Source organism: Falco biarmicus, chromosome 3 (assembly GCF_023638135.1).
Source record: "Falco biarmicus isolate bFalBia1 chromosome 3, bFalBia1.pri, whole genome shotgun sequence".
Taxonomy (NCBI): domain Eukaryota; kingdom Metazoa; phylum Chordata; class Aves; order Falconiformes; family Falconidae; genus Falco; species Falco biarmicus.
This window is the reverse complement of record NC_079290.1, coordinates 111,289,266-111,307,758: the sequence shown is the minus strand read 5'-3', so window position 1 is coordinate 111,307,758 and position 18,493 is coordinate 111,289,266. Positions and strand designations below refer to the sequence as shown.

The following is an 18,493-nucleotide window of genomic DNA, read 5'->3' as shown; positions in this document are numbered from 1 at the left end:
GCTTGCAGCCTATCAAATTTTTGGTGAAACTGTTTCTGGGAAGTGATACAATGCTGGAGAAATGCTTGTTTGCTTGCAAATGGAGGGATGCTGAACCCTGATTTTCTTCCTTTCAAGAAATAAATTTCTTTAAGGTGTCAAAAGCTCTGCATGGTTTTTAGTTCCTCACTTCCATTTCATTAGAAAAAAAAAAAATTATAAAAAATCACATCAGCACCACACTGCTGGAATGAATCCTTCTGCCTGACTTGCAGAGATTTATAATCGAAATGCTGAGAGATCATTTTTTATAATGGGATGAACAAAGCCATAGTAATGGGCCTTGGAAAAGAGAAAGTGCTTAAACTTATGGGAAATAGATACAGAGACTTTCCAGGGGACTGTGGGCAGAAAACTGAAGACGTTGGCCCTGGTACTAGTGCAGGACATGTGCGTTGTCAGAATACACATGGGATGGGACCAGAAACCAAGGGGCGACGCGCGGACCTCCCCGAACGATTTGCATGCCCCCACTGCAGTTGCATCACTTGTTTGCAACACATGGCTGCCCCCCGAATCCCGTCCTGCCTCCCCCTCTGCCCACGGGGCATGCCTCCGCAGGCAGAGCTGGGCTGATGAAGAAATATATTTGTAACTGGGGGGGGGGGGGGGGCGAGTGTGGGAGGAAAACGCAGCCGTGAGGCGCGTGGCCACGGTGGCTGTGGTGCAGAGGGCAGTGGCAGCAGGTGCATCTCCCATGTCTTTCTGGTAAGGACCAGGACCGAGCGCTATGGAAGGCACCCCTGCTGTTGCACATGATCGATATGATAAACTGGGTTGTGTGTAACACTGGAAAAAGTTCCCAAGTGTGTTCGTGGTTGTGTGTTACTTGAAACCTCACAGCAGGAGAAGCGTGAGCATCCAGCTTGGTATGCCGAGCGCCCCGGCGAAAGGCTTGTCGCAGTGCCGGTTTGCCATACTGTGAAGGTGCCAGGGGTGCAGGACTCAGTTTGATGCAGAGGGAACAAGCCTCGTTTTGTTCAGTGGAATGATTTGCAAAAGCTGAAATCTTGGCATTCGAGTGGCTCAGAGCTGCAGCGGCGAGCGCGGTGCATTGGCACGGCCCCCCGCGCCCCTGCGGCTGCTGGAAGCTGGAGCTGGTGCAGTCAGTCGCTCCAAAGCCCTTACCTTATTGTGATTTATGGCGTGATTCAAAACGGACCCATCCATCGTGGGGAGCCTCAAATACCTTTCCTATTAGCATGAGCACCCGGAGTCTGGGGGGTCCTCCCAGTCCCCTCAGGCTCTCCACGAGGCTTTGTAAGGCACAGTGATTTGTGCTTTGTGATTTTTTTCCCTTTTTTTCCCCCCTTTAAATCAAAAACCCAAACACCTTCAGTAAGGAGGATTCTGTCCTTTCATTCCTGCATTTTGGAGACACACCTGTTGTTTGTTACGGACCTTTTGTCTGAGGAGGATCTGCTCTGTAATGAGTACGCTTTCTGGCTAATCTTTTCTGCTTTGGATTTTGCAGTGAGATTTTCTTTGGACAGAAGTAGGTTGAGTAGATATTTCAGTGGCCTCGTGTTCTTAAAATCAGTTTGCAGAGAGTCCCAAATAGCACATTGCCTTGTTCCTAAACAGCCCGAGCCATCGGGGTTGGCCACGTGCGGCACGGCGATGTGGCACTCCGAGCTCCTCAAAGGGTTGCACTGGGTGAACCACCGGCAGACAGAAAAGATGCTGAAGGATTATTTGAGCCTCATTTATGTAATGAGTACATTAAATACAGTGTAAATGAACACGCCAAACCTGCGCTGGTTTAAAAGCGAATTGCACTGCAGACTTTTCAAATCTGTAGAAACGCAATGCTTTTCGTTGGGCAGAAATACATTTTGCCGTTAGTTGCTGTGTTGCAGCCTGTGTCAACTGCAGCATCATAAAGTGTGTGACATTGCTGGGGGACTTGTGAGAGCCATGGAGGTTCTGGATTCTGGTGTGCATGACTGGGGGGCAGAACCCCACATATAATACCCGGGGTTTGACCTTACAAAGGAGAACTTAAAAGATTAGCAGCATTTCAAATGCTGACAATCATGAAGAAAGAAAATGAGCAATATTTTAGCTATCGGTCTTGTGCTCTCCTACCGTAGCTAATAAAAAGCCAGTTTTTCCAGCTTCTGCCCTTCATGTTGTCTGACGTTCTGAGTCCCAGCACATCGTGGGGAGCAGGTCTCTGGGCTGGGAGTCAGGAGACAAATTTTGTCTGGCAGTGACCTGTTGTTTGACCTTGGGCAATTTGCTTTCTTCACAGCTATAGGGTACTGCTGTTTGGGTTTGCCATATGCTGTGAGGGGAGATAAGGCTTACGGCTTGCTTAACAGAAAGGATCTTCAGTTCCAACTGAATTTTATGAATGCTAATACGGGACAAATTTATGAAAAGTCGTATTTGTAACTGTTCTTCTGTTTCACAGTGTTTCAGTGCATCTTGTTCCCATCCATATATTGCCCTGGCTACTGCTGGGAAGTAACCTCCAACCTTAGATGAGTCACCTGTAGATGCATGTGTATCTATTGGTTATTTACCATTTTCGATCCTTGTAGCAATAGCTCAGTACTTTTGTAATACTCATGTCCATTGCGGTGTGCATTTACTATTGAAAATACGATTTTGGTGCTGCAAACCCTTATCACATGGGGAAAATTGACTGGCTGTGGATTGACTGGGGGAGCGGTGAGACTGCAGTGTTTAGATTTTAACTGAATCTAGTTGATCTCTGGAAGTAATAAAAAATGATCACTATAGTGTTAATTTAGACCGCATTGCCTTGTTGCTGTTGGCTGCAGTTCTCCATCGATATATGACTTTACAGTGGTCACTAGTCTTCATCATGCCTTTTGCTGGCACTCTCAGGAGAGAGGCCAAGGGAGGTGATGGGGACCAGTTTCCTGCTGTGCTTTTCAAAAGCAGATTGCACTCCATAGCTCATCTCAAACTGAGCAAAGGGTGTCATCTCCCTTCAGTGTGGTTTCATGCCCATTTTGCTTTCCCTCTCTGTCTCTGCAGCTGTGGAGTCGCTCCATTCCCTGAATGACCAGATCTCCCATTTTATCATCAACAAATCAAAAACGCTGGACGAAGAGGAAGATGCCTTTCTGCCCAGCGAGAAGGAATCTCTGAAAAATGCCATGATGCTGATGAGGCACCTCCTAATGGATGCGCAGGTAGGAAATCGATAAACTCCCATCTGCTAGGACACAAGGCTCATTGCACAGATCTGGAGGCGGTATGTCATTTTTATTGGCGGCTTTTGCAGTGGAAAGCATTAGTCCCTGACACTTGTTTAAAACTGACTTTGGCTTCCGAAACCTGCAGGTGTGGGCAGGCCATCACGGCGTGCGGGGCGTGCAGCTTGTGATGGCCTGGGTGGAAAATCGCTCTGGAGTTTCAAGAGAAAATGCAGCGATATACCCGCTGATGGCAATCCAGTGTCAGCCCTAGCAAAAGAAAATTGTTTTGCCACTGAGCATCTGTGCTGAATGCTGGTTTTAGAAGTGCCAGACGCGTAAGTGAGCTGTTGCTTTAGCCATGCTCTAAAATGCCAGTTAAAAGTCATGAAACGATGTGCAGATGTTTCTTTGTGCCTTTGGTGCTTTGACATAAAATCTCTCCCTCTGTAGGTTTGCTGTGTTACAGTGTGCTTCCTTCATCCTATAAAAAAAAGCCCCTTTGAAATATTCAGAATATTATTTTTTTTTTTATATTCCCTTTTGGTCTTTATTTGTAAAGCCTGGATGGAAAACGGCAGCTTGTGTCAGAGGGTTGTTTTGAAAACAGGGCGGTCTCCTCTCCCTTCTCTGCTGGGAAGCCCTAAAATCTGGCGGAGCAGGTCTGAGACTGTCCTGAGCACCCCTGAGCTCTGCGGGGGCTGCACACAGCCCGGGCTCCGCGCTTCAACCTCTCTCACAGGGTTTTATTTTTGTTTTCCTCAACATCTATTGGCACGTCCCCTATTGCAGTTTGTGCCTGTTGCCTCTTAGAAGCCGAACACGGAAATAAGAGAGGAGGAAATTATTCCTGTAGGGGTTTAGCAAAATAATCTTCTTTGGGGCTTTTCCCGATGGCTGTCCCTGCTGGGCCCCGCTGTGCTGGTGCTGGCGGTGCTGCTGGTACGTGCCGTGCTGCCGGCATTTCCCAGGTGCCTGGATGGAGAAAAAACCCACGCGTTTTTGTGGTTTAGTCTCCTGTTCTCCCATGTGGAGTCTGGTGGTTGCCTTACCTGCTTCTCTCGCCTTCAGAGCCTTTGGTCCCCATTACTGTGGGTAGTAGGACCTTGTTGCATGTGGCCTGGGAATCCCTGCTGTTAGTGATGTATGTATTTTAACGTTGAGTATTTTTGCACGGGGAGTCAGTGCAGGCTTTGGGGGCTGTGGAGTGCGCAGTGAGCAAACGGTTATTGCTGGGCTCAGGATTTTGTTTCTATGACTGTGGTGTTCATGTCACTTTAGTAGGTCTTTAGCCAAGTCACCTCCATTTACTCCAAACCAATGGATGGAGCGCTGCCGCAATGCCGCGGGGAATGTGGAGGGTTGGATTGTGCGTTTGGATTTCCTCCTGTGGCCTGTGCTGCAGCTGGGAATCACTTTAAGGAGTCAGGCGTGAGGGCAGGCAGATGTTTACTGCATCTGCATGTTGCAGTTTAAAATGCATATGGGGCAAAAAGGTACCTATTATAATCCCCTTGTGCAGGAATATGTTTTTTTAGCACCAGAGCTTTGCTTTGCTACTTATCAGCTGTCCTGAATGCATATTAAGTGGTGCCTGTGATAGAGTGACTGATTAAGGAAATGCTAATAGCAATGGGGAAATGTCACACACTCCTGCATCCTTGTGATGCACCCACGTCTTTTACCAGAAAGGACAGGGCAGTTTCTTCGCCTGGGATTTTCAGGATGACAAGGTGGGAAGCGGTGAGTGGTAAGCAAAAGGATGGAACTGAACAGCTCACAATGTCAAGTACAAAAAAACCCCAATAAAGTAAATGCTCTGAGGAATGAAAGAAACACAAGGCTGGCAGCAAGCTACCTAAAGAGGAATATTGTTGCCAGTGTGTGCATATAAAGTACATACTAACCCTGACTGCATAGTGCCCTATGGCTCTAATTACACAGGAGGAAAAAATATCACCAATGCAATTATTTCCTTTCCCTCACCTGATCTCATTTCTTCCCAGCTAGTGTTTTTTACAGGAAAATGGAGCCCTGCAGCTCTAAGAATGATTGTGCAAGGTTCTGTACGAAGATAAGCTGAAATCCAGTGCTTGGCTCTTTTGCTCCCTTTCCTCCTCTCTTAATGTGGACCCGATTTTTGCTGGTCAATAATCTGAGGAGAGAACATCTGGCTTGGAATTTTGGGTAGGAATTAGGTGGGCTGCCAACCCCCCCAGAATCGAGTGATCAAAGGGGCCAGTTAATGGGCATTTCTCACTTCTCTGACACTGCTAATCTGCTTTGAAAACACAGCCTGTGGGGATGATGTCTCACACTTGCTGCCTTTCTGGTGTGGAGAGAAATTGGACAAATTTTTGTAACTCTGCCAGGACACCAGCAGGCCAGGAGATGTGGCTGAAGAAAAGTCTTCGGATCCACTACGGATCTAACTTTGATCCAGAGTAATTTTTTTCTGACTTAAGATGAATCATGAAACCAATCAAACATAGCTCTCCACTTTGGAAAATGCTGTGAACGTTTTTAGACCAGGCTGCCTCGGGGACCATGTGCATCTGGCTGTGAAGTTGCCAGTCCCTGCCCTCAGCAATGCATCGCCGAGAGGACCCGCTAACGGATGCCTGTCAGCGTGGAGAAGAGGGACCACAGCCCAGAGGCACTGGGGAGTTTGTTTGGGGTTTCACAGCCAGATTTACTGATAATCAGAATGTGGACTGCATGCTCCTGAGCGTCATCCCACTCCCTTCGTTGGACCGTATTTATTTCTCCCTTGGCTTCTTGGAAGAGCCTATTTTCCCCATCTGTTTTCCCATCAATTTACTTTTCACTGATTTTCATGGCTCAGGTTTTGCAGTAGTGGTGTACACACGACTGTGACAGTAGTGACTGTGGCTTTATAGGAGAAATTCGCCATGCTGGAGGTCACTTGTTGACAAACACAGACTAGAGAAACAGCTCTTGAATGGGAGGGAAAAAAAATCCCATATGTGACAGGGCTTTCTCCATGGAGAATGGGACGTTGCCTCGCGTATTTTGCATCCTGCTTACAGAAACATCAGTGATGTCAACTGAAGTAGCATTGGCAGGATGGGTGCTGGGACCTGTGCCGAGGGCTGGCCAAGAGGTGGGTGCTGACAGAGAGTCATAGAGTCACAGAACTGACTGGCTTGGAAAAGACCTTTAAGATCATCAAATCCAGCCGTTAACCTGGCACCGTTAACAAGCCACCGCTAAAGAATGTCCCCAGGCGCCACATCCACGCATCTTTTAAGCGCCCCGGGGGTGGTGACCCCCCCAGCTCCCTGACAGCCGGTCCCAGCGCTTGACAGCCCTTTCGGTGAAGATGTTTTTCCTAATGCCCAACCTGACCCTCCCCTGGTGCAAGCTGAGGCCGTTCCCTCTTGTCCTGTTGCTTGTCACCTGGGAGCAGAGCCCGACCCCCCCTCACTACCCGCTCCCGTCAGGCAGCTGCAGGGAGCGAGAGGGTCCCCCTGAGCCCCCTTCTCTGCAGGCTGAACCCCCCCAGCTCCCCACCGGAGAGGTGCCCCAGCCCCGCTGCCCGGCTCTGGACACGCTCCAGCACCCGACGTCCCTCCTGCGGCGAGGGGCCAGAGCTGAGCCTGGCACGTGCGGTGCAGCCTCGGCAGCGCCGAGCACAGGGGGACAGTCACTGCCCCCGTCCTGCTGGCTGCACCGTTTCGGACACAAGCTGGCATGTCAGCGGTATTAAACTGCATGTGGGGATAGGTAATAAGCTGTGTGGAGTCTCTCAGCAATAGGCTGTCAGCTCAAATTCTGCCCAGGGAAGACAGTGATTTAATGAAAGTCATTACAATCTGCAGGGATCTCTTGACCCCGGTGGTCTCCATCCATTTACACACCCCGGATAGGATTTCCTCAGCATGAAAATACCTTGTGGGAGGGATTGCTTGCTGACCTGCATGCTCGCTGCTGGGCTGGCAGAGCTCTGGAAAGGGAGCATCACCCTCCCTCTGAGTGAGGGTTGGAGCTTTCCATCCAGATTGCTCATTTCTTGTATTTGTTTCAGCTGTGCAGCAGCTTCCTGACATCAGTCTGGAGGTATAAAGGCATCACGTTCCCCTAAACGGTGCTTAGCAAGTCATCATCTGCAGAGCTGGCTGGGAAGGGGGGGAGAAATCTGAGAGGAAATTGAAATAGTGTTGTATGAACTAAAAGGTGTACTTAAATAATGCGGGTGCATAAAAGCAGACAGAAAGAAAAGGTGCATTTATTCCGTGTGACATGTTCCATCCTCTACGTAGTATAGGAATGAATAAACAATTTAATTTCTGCCAGACAGCCCCGTGCAAGGTGTTATCGTGGGGATATGGCAGCCTATGATAGATTGTCATTGTTGTCAATCATTTCTGGCAGTCCTATTATGCTCGGAAAGGATGTTTGCTCTATGCATGTTGTTTTATAATCCTCCAAGGTGGAATTTTATAGCTTAGTGTGGTTTTTCCTCAGACGTTTCCCTAAGCAGGATTTATTGCTTCTGAGACACACGTGATGCGAATCCATTACACCTCCAAACTTTAAATCTCCCCCCCAGCTTTACCAAAATTACTTTTTTGTTTTGTTTTGTTTCACTTGACTTTCTAATTGCTGTTGTGAGAGCCTTGGCTGGCGTGGAGCAGAAGAGAGATCATAACATTGAAGGGCTGAGTCATACACGGCAGCTCTGATCCAGCAGTTTGCTGAAGCGATTTGTAAATCGAGTCGGAAAGGTGCACGCGGGCGCTAGCGTCAGCCTCAGATGCAGGGTCATGTTCTGAACGCAGGGTTATGAAGGAACACATGTAATTTTTCTGGGTGCCTGACCTTAAAAGCCAAGCTTTCAGGAAGTTCAGTGCATTTAGTTACTCCCTTAAAGTGTTTAATTGACTTCGAGTGGATTTTAGGTTCTTTGGGAGAAATACCTTCTTTTCATGCAGTTCTTTCCCAGCAGCACTGGGATTGTTGTCGGGGCCCCCTTAGGTGCTGGTACAGAAGGGATGAATGGACAGAGAGAGAATCCTTTGGTCTGGGCTGGACTTCTCAAATGCAGTCGTACCGCAAGGGATGGCTTAAGAGCACGATGAGCTTAGTAACCTTGTGGGACACCTGGGTTCTGTTTAATTGGATTTCAGTTGTTGACTAAGTGTGAGAGCGTGGGGGTGTAGAGCTACACAATTGCTTCCCTGCTGAGGGGTTTGTTTCTTTCTTAGGTAAAGGCAGAAAATAAGCCTAGTGGTACTTCTAGCCTAAGTTGCTAACAAAATAGTATGGTGGTTGCCCCAAAATCACAGGGGAAAGAACCCTTCCATTTACATTTAGAAGCTGGGGGTTTTTTTTCTTCTTTTGTTTAAAATCCAGTGTTCTAGCACTTCACTCTGAATCAAACGGCTCCAGCTGTCATTACCTAGTGGGACAAACCTTTAGCGAGTGTCTACAAAGACAGGTCTGTAGATATTGCTGGAAGTTGGTACCAGTTTGGGTAGAGGATTTTGCCCTGTTTTTCTTCGGAAAATATTTGAGTATTTGAGTTGGCACCACCGTAAGCCCTTTAAATTTGACACTGAGATCCTGTAAATGAATCATTTCAGGTGAGAGTCTTTCAGCCTTTGAAAAAAGGGAAAACCCACTTGGCATGACTTACTTTTAGCCTTTCAGCATCCCACCGGCTGTTTAGATTTGGTTTTTTATATGAGCCTCTATTCCTTTTGTCACCTGGAAATAAGTACTAATTTCTTGAGCTCTTTTACCTGATCATCTTCTCTTCAGCAGTCTCTGTTGTCTTTCTGAGGCAGGCTGTTGCTGAGACGGCTGTGATAACAGCTGCAGAACTAGTAGCAAAATAGTGCTATTTCATCAGCTGACCTTTAAAAGTAATTCTTATGTTCTGCGGAGGTCTGTTGTACAAAACCAACCATGTTGCTGCAATATTTTGCTTGCTAGTTAAACACTTAGCACCATCTGCTTTTCAGACTTCTAGCAGACTGAGCTTCAGTAGCCAAACCCCAGGACCTTTACTTTCACGTGAGTGGGTCATATTAGTATTAACAGGAAGAAAAGGGAAGGGAGGATTTGCTGTTTGTTCCAATAAACTTAGATCTTGCGACTTCTGAAAGCGTCCTCGCCACACTTATTTGTTTTGGAGGATGCAGGAATAGATACAGTGCTAATTCTTTGTTACGGAATGTTACCAAAATGCATTTGTAAATTGGCGTTCATGTGTGTCAGCATTCGCATCTCGTAAGCTGGTTTGGCTTGGAAAAAAGCTTCAGTTAAAATCAGGATGTTTTTAGGGGAAAGCCTGGAAAAAAGCCTTGCTGCTGCACACGGGTTTTTTTACATGAATCTTGCCATCCCATTTCCATAAGGAGAAATCTTTTTAGCCACTTCCAAGCCAGCAGCTTGGAATCATCTTCTAATGATCCCTCTAGGTCTAGCCTGAAAGGGAGCACAAAAGGCTCTGGTTTCTCTTGAAGGATGAGAAGATAAAACACCGAACCTAGCCAGCTTCGTCAAGGGCTGTGTTGTGTCTAATGACATCATTAGTGTGTGCTAACAGGAGCCCGGTTTGCGGTGCCTGTCCCCAGACGTGTAGCTGACAACCCGCTGCCTCTCTTCATGGCCGGGGAGAGGAAGAATTGATTTGTGTACTGCCTCTGGTAGCTCAGCCTGTTTGGAGAATGATGTGTTCCGTAATGAGGGCAGATCAAAGATACCCTGGAAATAGGTGTGCTGGAACGTGTGTGTTGCTGTCTGTCTGCGCATCGTTAGTCACCCCCAGGCGGTGGGTCTCAGTCGGAGCGGTGGTCCTCCTCCGTGTCCCACCTTGGGTGCATTGATTACTCACCACCTGCTTTCAGCCACCTGTAGTTTACTGATTCATACGAGGAGGGGGGTAGGCTGATGTTCTCCATCCTTCACTCGTAGTGTAAAGGAGTGATGCCGTTGAGTTGGTACTGAGTTAAGTGACAGAGGAGATTTCCTTACTGCGTGTAAACGGAGGAGAAGATGGACTTGGCGCAACCTCTGATGCACGGCTGAAGGGGCCAAAAGCCCTTTGTGGTTCCAACCGGTCTGTCTCAGGTGGGTGCAGCCAGTGAAGTAAAAGCTAATCCAGCTGTGAAGATAGTTTTTCTCCTAGTATTTAAATTCAATTTACTTCCAGATCTTTAAATCTGGAAAATTTGCCTTGCAGCACATCCATGCGGATCTTACATTTTAGGCAAGGTGGCCGTGGTGGATTCAGGGTCTGCTTTAGCCTGTACTTGTTGTAATTCCATGTCTTGACCTGTCCATCCTCCACCCCACGTCCCACGGCAGCGTCACCCCCTGCCACCGATGGGACCCTCGGCTGCCGCGGGAGGGCCAGCCTTGTCCCACACGTTCCTCCGTCTGACGCCAGCGTGGGTGTTCAGCCCAGTGCCTGGTGCCGGGTATGAGGAGCTGTTGCTGTATGTTTTTCGGTGTTATACCTTGCAGGGTCGCCATCCCAGGGTCACTGTGGTCATTCAGCTACTGCTGTGCCCTGGCCAGCCCCCGCTCCCCTCCTCCCCTGGTCTGGAGAGAAAAAGCCATCTTAAATATTTTAAATCCTTATCCGTACCAGCTGTGACCGTCTGTGCCATGAAGAGAATCTAAATTCAGCTGGTTCCTCGTGCGCAGATGCTTGGTGCTGCTGAGGCTCTGCCGTCCCTCCTCGCCGTGCCGTGGTGCAGCTCTCGGCGTGCTTTGCTGCGCTGCTGCCGATGCGCTGGGGGCACGGGAAGGAGCAGTCCCAAGGCAGAGGAGGAGACGGGGCTGGGCATGGGGGTAGCCGGGGGGACAGCTTAAACATCTGCTTCTGGAAATGCAGCAGGGCTTAGGAGGGGAGAGAAAACTGTCATAGTGGGGAAGAGAGCTGAGCTGGGGCCGTGCAGAAGGTAGATTCTATTGCCTAGCATTGCTGCAACGTAATATTTAAATCACTAAGTAATGGGGCTGGAAAACAACATTCCATTCACTACCACTTGAGTCCTCTAGGACTGGAGCTGGTGGTAACATGTTGGGTACAGGCTGGTTCAACACAGCGGCATGGGCTCGGTTCTGATTTCATTCTCGCTCTTTCTTGCTTTGCTCTCCTTTCGTACTGGAAAATGCTCATTGTTCGGAGTTAGGTTGGATATTGTGGTTGAAAGGTCAGAAATGCTTTCAATATTTGCAACCCTGCAATAGCAAGACGACTCAAAAAAAAATATCATGTGTATAAGTAGGAGAGCATAACCTCGTGTTTAAAGGGTGCAGGAGTGAGATTCTCAACATGTCTGTTGTTCATTTAATTGCTTATAAATTAGTGCTGACTTTTTTGTTTTCATTACGGTGTGGAGGTCAGCAGGAGAGAATGGTCATACCAGTGGAGAGGTCCAAGTTGGATGTTGTATATCAGCAGCTCGGCACTGTGCTTCAGGGAGATAAATGCATATATGCATGCTGTGCACACGCACATATATGCATCTATATGCTGTGCTGCCGTTCAGTGAGAGCTGGGCAGGCTGGAGAGCTGGGCACAGAGGAACCTTGTGAAGTTCAACCAAAGCAAGCGTGAGGTCCTTCTGCTGGGGAGGGACAGCTGAGCTGCTGGAGGCAGCTCTGTGGGGAAGGACCTGGGAGTGCTGGTGAGCAGGAGGTTGCCCATGGGCCAGCAGTGTGCCTGGGTGGCCAAGACGGCCAGTGGCACCCTGGGGTGCATGAGGAGGAGCATGGCCAGCAGGGTGAGGGAGGTGGTCCTCCCCCTCTGCTCTGCCCTGGTGAGGCTACATCAGGAGTGCTGGGTCCAGGTCTGGGCTCCCCCGTTCAAGAGGGACAGGGAACCACTAGAGAGGGTCCGGCGGAGGCTACGGGGATGAGGAGGGGACTGGAGCATCTCCCTGAGGAGGAAAGGCTGCGAGAGCTGGGCTGTTCAGCCTGGAGAAGAGAAGGCTGAGAGAGGATCTTGACCAGTGTCTACAAATCTCTTGAGGGCGAGCACCAAGGGGCCGGGGCCGGGCTCTTTTCAGTGGTGCAGCCAGGGGCAGCGGGCACAAACTGCAGCACAGGAGGCTCCATCTGGATGTGAGGAAAAACTTCTGTACTGTGAGGGTGATGGAGCGCTGGGATGGGCTGCCCAGAGAGGTTCAAAACCTGGCTGGACATGAGACTGTGCAACCTGCTGTAGGAGAACCTGCTTCAGCAGGGGCTTGGGCTGGATGATCTCCAGGGGGCCCTTCCAGCCCTGCCCGTGCGGTGATTCTGTGTGTATATAGCAGCTGAGAAACAAGAGAGACGCCTTTCTTTAAGCCAGAGGGGAGGCAAGACTGATTAAAAGAGAAAACGCAAAAGGAAGCCAAGGTCTGGAGGCAGATCCCTGCGGGCAGTAAATACTGCAAATGGAGCTCATACCCAGAGAACACCAACATTCCAGTTTCTCCGATTCCTTCACTCACAAAATGCCCTTGCACCCCTGAGCAGGTGGTCCGGGATGGAGCGGTTCAGATGCAGAGTCCTGTTGAATGCTGAAGAAAAGAAGATGGCAATTTTGTGTCACTTAAAACATGATGTATATTCATGAGTGGGGGGTGTGCGTGTAAAAGCTCTGCAAGCTTTAATTAGAGTTCATGAGAGATAAATGAAAAGTATCTTCATAAATGCAGGAGAAGCAATTAGGGGAGACCAGAGTGTATCTGCTATCACAGCAGTTTATCAGCATTGCAGATTTTCAGTTAATAAGAAAAGAAAACCCCAATTGTGCAGCCAACAAATGAAACAAAATCCCGGTGAGCTTCACTCTGCGCTTGGGAAGCATCTTCTGCACGAGTCGAGGATGTGAAGACTCGGGAAAATGTGTTTTATTCCCTCCGAATGCTCGGTGTGCTTTCTCCTGCCTGAAGAGCCTCTTGCTCCATTTCTAGTTCACAAACAAGCAAAACCCCCTGCTAAGCCCCTGCGCAAGCTGCGCCAGTGCTGTGCCGCTGGAGTAACCCACGGGGAAGGCCGAGAGCTCCATCATGGAGCAGTTAGTTCTCCTGAGTCAGCTGCAAACCTTCCTTCCGACCTGGGAGCTCAGAGGTCAGCAAAGTCGAGCCCGGCTGGGAGGTGTGAGCCAGCCAAACTTACGTTTGTATTTTTGTCTCGGAAAGGCTAATAAATACTTGATGGCTCTCCGAGATAGAGCAAGTGTTTGTGTCCTTTCCCCATGTATCAACAGTTGCTTCAAGGGCTTGCTTGATAAAAATTAAGCTATTTCTCTGAATTCACGCCTGGGATGCTGGACAGGGAGCTCATTTTGCAAGCAGAAGCTGTCTGGTTTTTGAAAGCAAATTCAAACGGAAGAGCCGGTTTCTGAAAGAGAATGCTGGTCTGCTATTCCTGCTGAAAAGAGGCAAAAATATTCGAAACAGCCATGCGAGTTAACCCTGGCAGCAGATCTTGTCCAGATGTTGTAATCCTTTATACTTTAACTCCTTCTAGGCTGTAGGCTAAGCTGCTTTCCAGTGAAAGCATCCATGTTAAATAGGCTCTGTCTGGTTTCGTTTGCACAGAGCTTTGGCAAACTGCAGATTTGCTCTGGACTCAAATTTTCCGAGCAAGGAGATGGATTCACTGGTTGCAAGACCTTGTCATCACTTAAGATCTGCTCTCCCTATCGGGCAAAGGTGTCTTTTATCCATTGTGTAAATTTAAGGATGTGATTTAATTCCCATTTTCCTCATTTATCTGTGAGTTGGGAGTAATATTTGCCTACTTCACAGTGATCGTGTGAGGCTCTTCATCTATTAATGTGTAAAAGCTCTGAGATCCTTAGGATGCAAATTGCTTTAAAAGATGCTGTTAATAATAAATATCAAGTAATGCACCTTGGTACCTCTTAGCAATAATTGGTGCTATCATTTCTGCCCAACTCTTCCCTGAATTAAAAGGCTTTGAGTGGGACTGGAACCACGAATGGGATTGGGACCAATTAACATGTAATCATATGTCAGTTTTTATATCCTTGACTCTCCTGTCATGGGACTCTCGGGAAAATCTCCATGGATTTTGTTGGTGCGATGTCAGAATCCAGCCCCAGACCTGTTTGTGTGATAATTGCTGGATAGCTTGTCTTCTTCTGGTAACTTGGTCGCTTAGTGATTAAGCTAAAAGCAAAACTACGCTAGTTTAAGATTAACACAGATGGAATTAGCCACTCCTTCTGCGAGCTAAATGTTACATGAAAATTTTCATTATAAGGGAACTGCAATCTTTTTTTTTTTTTCCTTTTGATATTTGAATTAACTATTTTGTTGACATGCTGATAGTTTTTGACCTGCTTTTTGTGCTTAACCTCCACTCTGGTGGTAGAGTCTGGCTCTTGTGGAAAAGCAATGATTTGCTGCTCACTCACCCAACTCAAACCTTCATTAGATTTCAAGCACGCAGCGCTTACTCTTCTGTAGAGTAAGTGGAGGCTCTGAATATCTGTCCCACATAATTTCTTTATGTGAGCTCTTTATTTATCTCATCTTTCAAGGATATGAATGCTATTTCTGTTGAAGGGGAAAGCATCGAAGCCTGGCATGACAGAGGGGATGGAGTCAGGAGGAAGGACCATGGGAACGAAAACCCATTTAATGCATAAGAAAGTTGGTGCCCAGTAAGGTGGGAATTGATGGCAAGGCATTTCCTCGTTAGCAGCAGCCCCGGCTCCCCCTCTCACCCATTGCGGAGTGTGAATCGTGCGCACGAAGCGCACTGTGAACATTGCTGGTGCCACATGGGGGAGATGTTGAAGAAGAGCTGGATCACTCCACTCCAGCACACCGGCTGCCCAGGGCAGAGCAGCCCGAGGTGCTTAGGAGCCTAATTCCTCTGAATTCCCCACCCCGCCATACCATAAGTATTTAAAGACCTTGTATTAGAAGTGTCTGTGGCAAGCCAGTGGAAAACTGTCCTTCTTGGCTTGAGAGCGCACGCAACGTCTCCCAGTTGCTGGAGGTGCTTTGGTAAGCGAGACCACGAAGTGATGGAGCAGGGCAGGACCTCGAGTGACACAGTCGGAGCGCTGCAGCCCTTCGTGCTGATGCTGTGCCTTGTCTGAGTGGCGTTGCATCCCTGCCGGCGTGCCTGGTGGGCTGTGGTTTGGGAGGGGGGATTCGGAGGGGTGAAGGGATGCTGGCCGGTCAGGGAGGTCAGCAGGATTTCTTGCTGCTGTCTCCTGATAGGCAAAAAGTAATGATAGGGGCACACGAGTGGCTTGTGATTTACTTAGGCCCACTGGCCATCTTCCTTGTTTCTTCTTAAAATAACGCTTTTCACATCACCTGTGAATTAGTGGTTAATGCTTATTTCTGCGTGAGAAATCTCCATAAAAATGGCTATAAGGAAAGAGAAGATATGTACCATGTGAAAACCAAAAAAGTAAGGTTTTCTTTTTGAAATACTTTTCCAGTACCCATTTTTTTCTGCAGTGGTTGAAAAAGCTATTTGCTCTAGGACTGTGATGTATTTTATAGTATTCTAGCAGCTGGGTTAACAGGTAGAAGCGAGTACATTTGTAAAGGGGGTGAGTTGTGAACGCAGGGCTGGGTAGCCTGGGGGAAGTCAAGATATTCTTATTTCTCAGCTTAAAAAGAGCGAGCTACAAATGTACTGCTCATCCCCCCAAAGCAGGGAGTGCTGCCCCCTTTGAAAAGTGCTTCAGCTGACTTAGGGGGGGCTGCGGCTCCTCTTTCAAGCGCGACCTTCCCTTGCTGGCCGCAGACTGCCGGAGGCTGGGAGAATACAGCAACTTTTTTCCTCTCTGTCTTTCTGCATAGAGGAATTCAAAATCACTGCATGATGTGTGCTCCAATTAATATTCCCCAATTGTTTCCATTTCCCTTCCAAATGATGTCAGTCTCCATTATTTTTTTTTGCATAATGGTAGTAAAAGCAACGTCTGTTTTTCTGAAATATTTTATCTCTCATTTTTGTGTTCGCAGTAATCTCATTCTTTTTCTTTTTATCCATCTGGTTTTGACTTACATTGCAAAAGACCTAAAATTAAATAGAGAAAACTGTCTTAATCTATTGCTACTCAGTTTGTACATTATTAATAATGAAGGCAGTGTAATTAGGCTGCAGAATGCACAGTGAACACTACATTAAGATGTCCTTAACTAACATCTGTGACTGATGCTTGTCTTATATTGGCACAAGCCACCAAGATTTTACATGAAAACAGTATTTGTGTCTGGCATTGCTTTTGCAGAATACAGTGACTTCATTTTTCGCTAGCCGCCTGTTAAGAGAAAGCATGAAATCCATAGCGATGAATGCTCAGCTCTATTTAAGTCATATTTGAGGTGCAGATCCTGGGCTCAGCATCGTCGTTGCTTTGCCGGTAAGTTGTTTCTCTTGCACCCTCGGTCGTTGAGCTGATGTGGTGGGCAAAAGCTCCTCCCGAAGAGGTGCTGCTTCTCCTGCTGCTTGCAGTCCTCTTCCCTGTGGCAACCCCCCGCGCCCCCCTTCCCCGTGCTCAAGTACAGCCGCCTGCCAGGAGGCCGGGAAGCATCGCGGTGCTGCTCTGCTCTTCCATCGCCCTGGGCTGGAGGTTTGACCCCCTGCCCGTGTGGCCCTGAGGGGTGACCTGTCACACGCCAGGTCTCTCCAAACAGAGGCATCAAAGGTGTCTCCGCTTTGACTTGTTCCCAAGACGGGAGATCTTGCCGTGAATGCACACATAGTGTTGCCAGGACATCGCTGCCCCAGAACCAGCCCTGCCCCAATGCCCCATCCCTCCCTCTGCACCTTTGGGCTGCAGGCAGGGGACTGGCAAGGGATCTTTTGGAGCAGAGGGACATTTCCCAGGGCAGGTGCATCAGCCTCAGCATCTCGGGTAAGGACTGCTATTCCAAGGCAAACTGTTTCAGAGTCGGTCTGAACTATTTCAGATTAAATTCTTCAAAGGCAGGCCGAACTTGGGCCAAATTTTCCAAACTTTGGCGGCTTTGAATTTTCACAACATAATTCTTTCAGCATGCGAAGATGCATTTAAACAAATGGCATCTGGTCTAAAATGGGAGCTGAAGTGGTACTTGGAGATCCTTCCCGTGTGGTTAAAAATATAGAGGAAGCAGTTCCCGTGATTACAGACTTCTTTAAAACCCCCTATGAATAATGCACTTGAGCGTCTGTTAAAGAGCTGCAGCAGCAACACTATAACTCTCATGAATGTATGGAACTGAAAGCGTAATTATAATTTTTCCGCGTGGCCAGCTGCCACTTCCACATCTGTGATACTGCTGGGGGTGAGCGGCACCGGGGGCTGTCAAAACAGGCACAACTCCCCACTCGTAGAACCGTGAAAGGGTCTGAGTGGGAAGGGACCATACAGAGCATCCAGCTCCAGCCCCCCAGGGATGGGGCACCCGCAGCTGCTCTGGGCAGCCTGTGCCGGCGCCTCGCCGCCCTCACCGGGAGCAGTTTCTTCCCAAGATCCAACCTCAGTCTCCCCTCTTTCAGCTTAAAGCCGTTCCGGCCTTGCCCTGTCACCACGTGCCCTCGTACAAAGCCCCCTCCTGCTTTCTTGTAGCCCCTTTATGTACCGGGAGGTGCCCCAAGGCCCCCCCGGCGCCGTCTCTCCCCCAGGCTGAGCAGCCCCAGCCCCCTCAGCCTGGCTCCGCAGCAGGGGGGCTCCAGCCCCCGGTCACTGTGTGGCCGCCCCTGGCCCCGCTCCAGCAGCTCCGTGTCCTTCTCATACTGGGGACCCCTGAGCTGGAAGCGGCGCTACTGGGAGGTCTCAGCAGAGCGGGACAGAGGGGCAGAGCCCCCTCTCTCGCCTGCCGGCAGTGCAGCCCCTGGTAGGGCTGGCTTGCTGGGCTGCAAACTGCATTGCTGGCTCATGTCCGGCTTCTCATCCACCAGCACCCCCAGGTCCTTCTCCACAGGGCTGCTCTCGCCCCATTCCCTGCCCAGCCTGGATTCGTGCTTGGGATTGCCCCGACCCATGGACAGGACCTTGCTCTTGGCCTTGTTGGGCTTCAGGAGGGTCACACGGGCCCACCTCTCCAGCCTGTCAAGGTCCCTCTGGGTGACAACCTTCCACCCAGCGTGTTGACCGCACCACTCAGCTTGGTGTCATCGCAAACTTGCTGATGGCTCCATCCCACTGTCCGTGTCGCTGCTAAAGGTGTTAAACAGTGCTGTTCCCAGTACTGATCCCTGAGGAACGCCGCTCGGCACTGGTCTGTGCCTGGGTGTTGAACTGTTGGCCACATATCACTAACGCCTCCCGTTTC

General features: G+C 49.0%; 1 protein-coding gene across 1 annotated transcript in view; it reads left to right on the top strand.

Moving 5' to 3' along the window:
- KAZN (kazrin, periplakin interacting protein) overlaps positions 1-18,493 on the top strand; it is a 225,788-nt gene that overhangs the window by 52,437 nt on the left and 154,858 nt on the right. Inside the window, exon 2 of the mRNA XM_056331912.1 lies at positions 3,049-3,206. Coding sequence (XP_056187887.1) covers positions 3,049-3,206 — 158 coding nt within the window. The remainder of the gene's footprint in view (positions 1-3,048; positions 3,207-18,493) is intronic.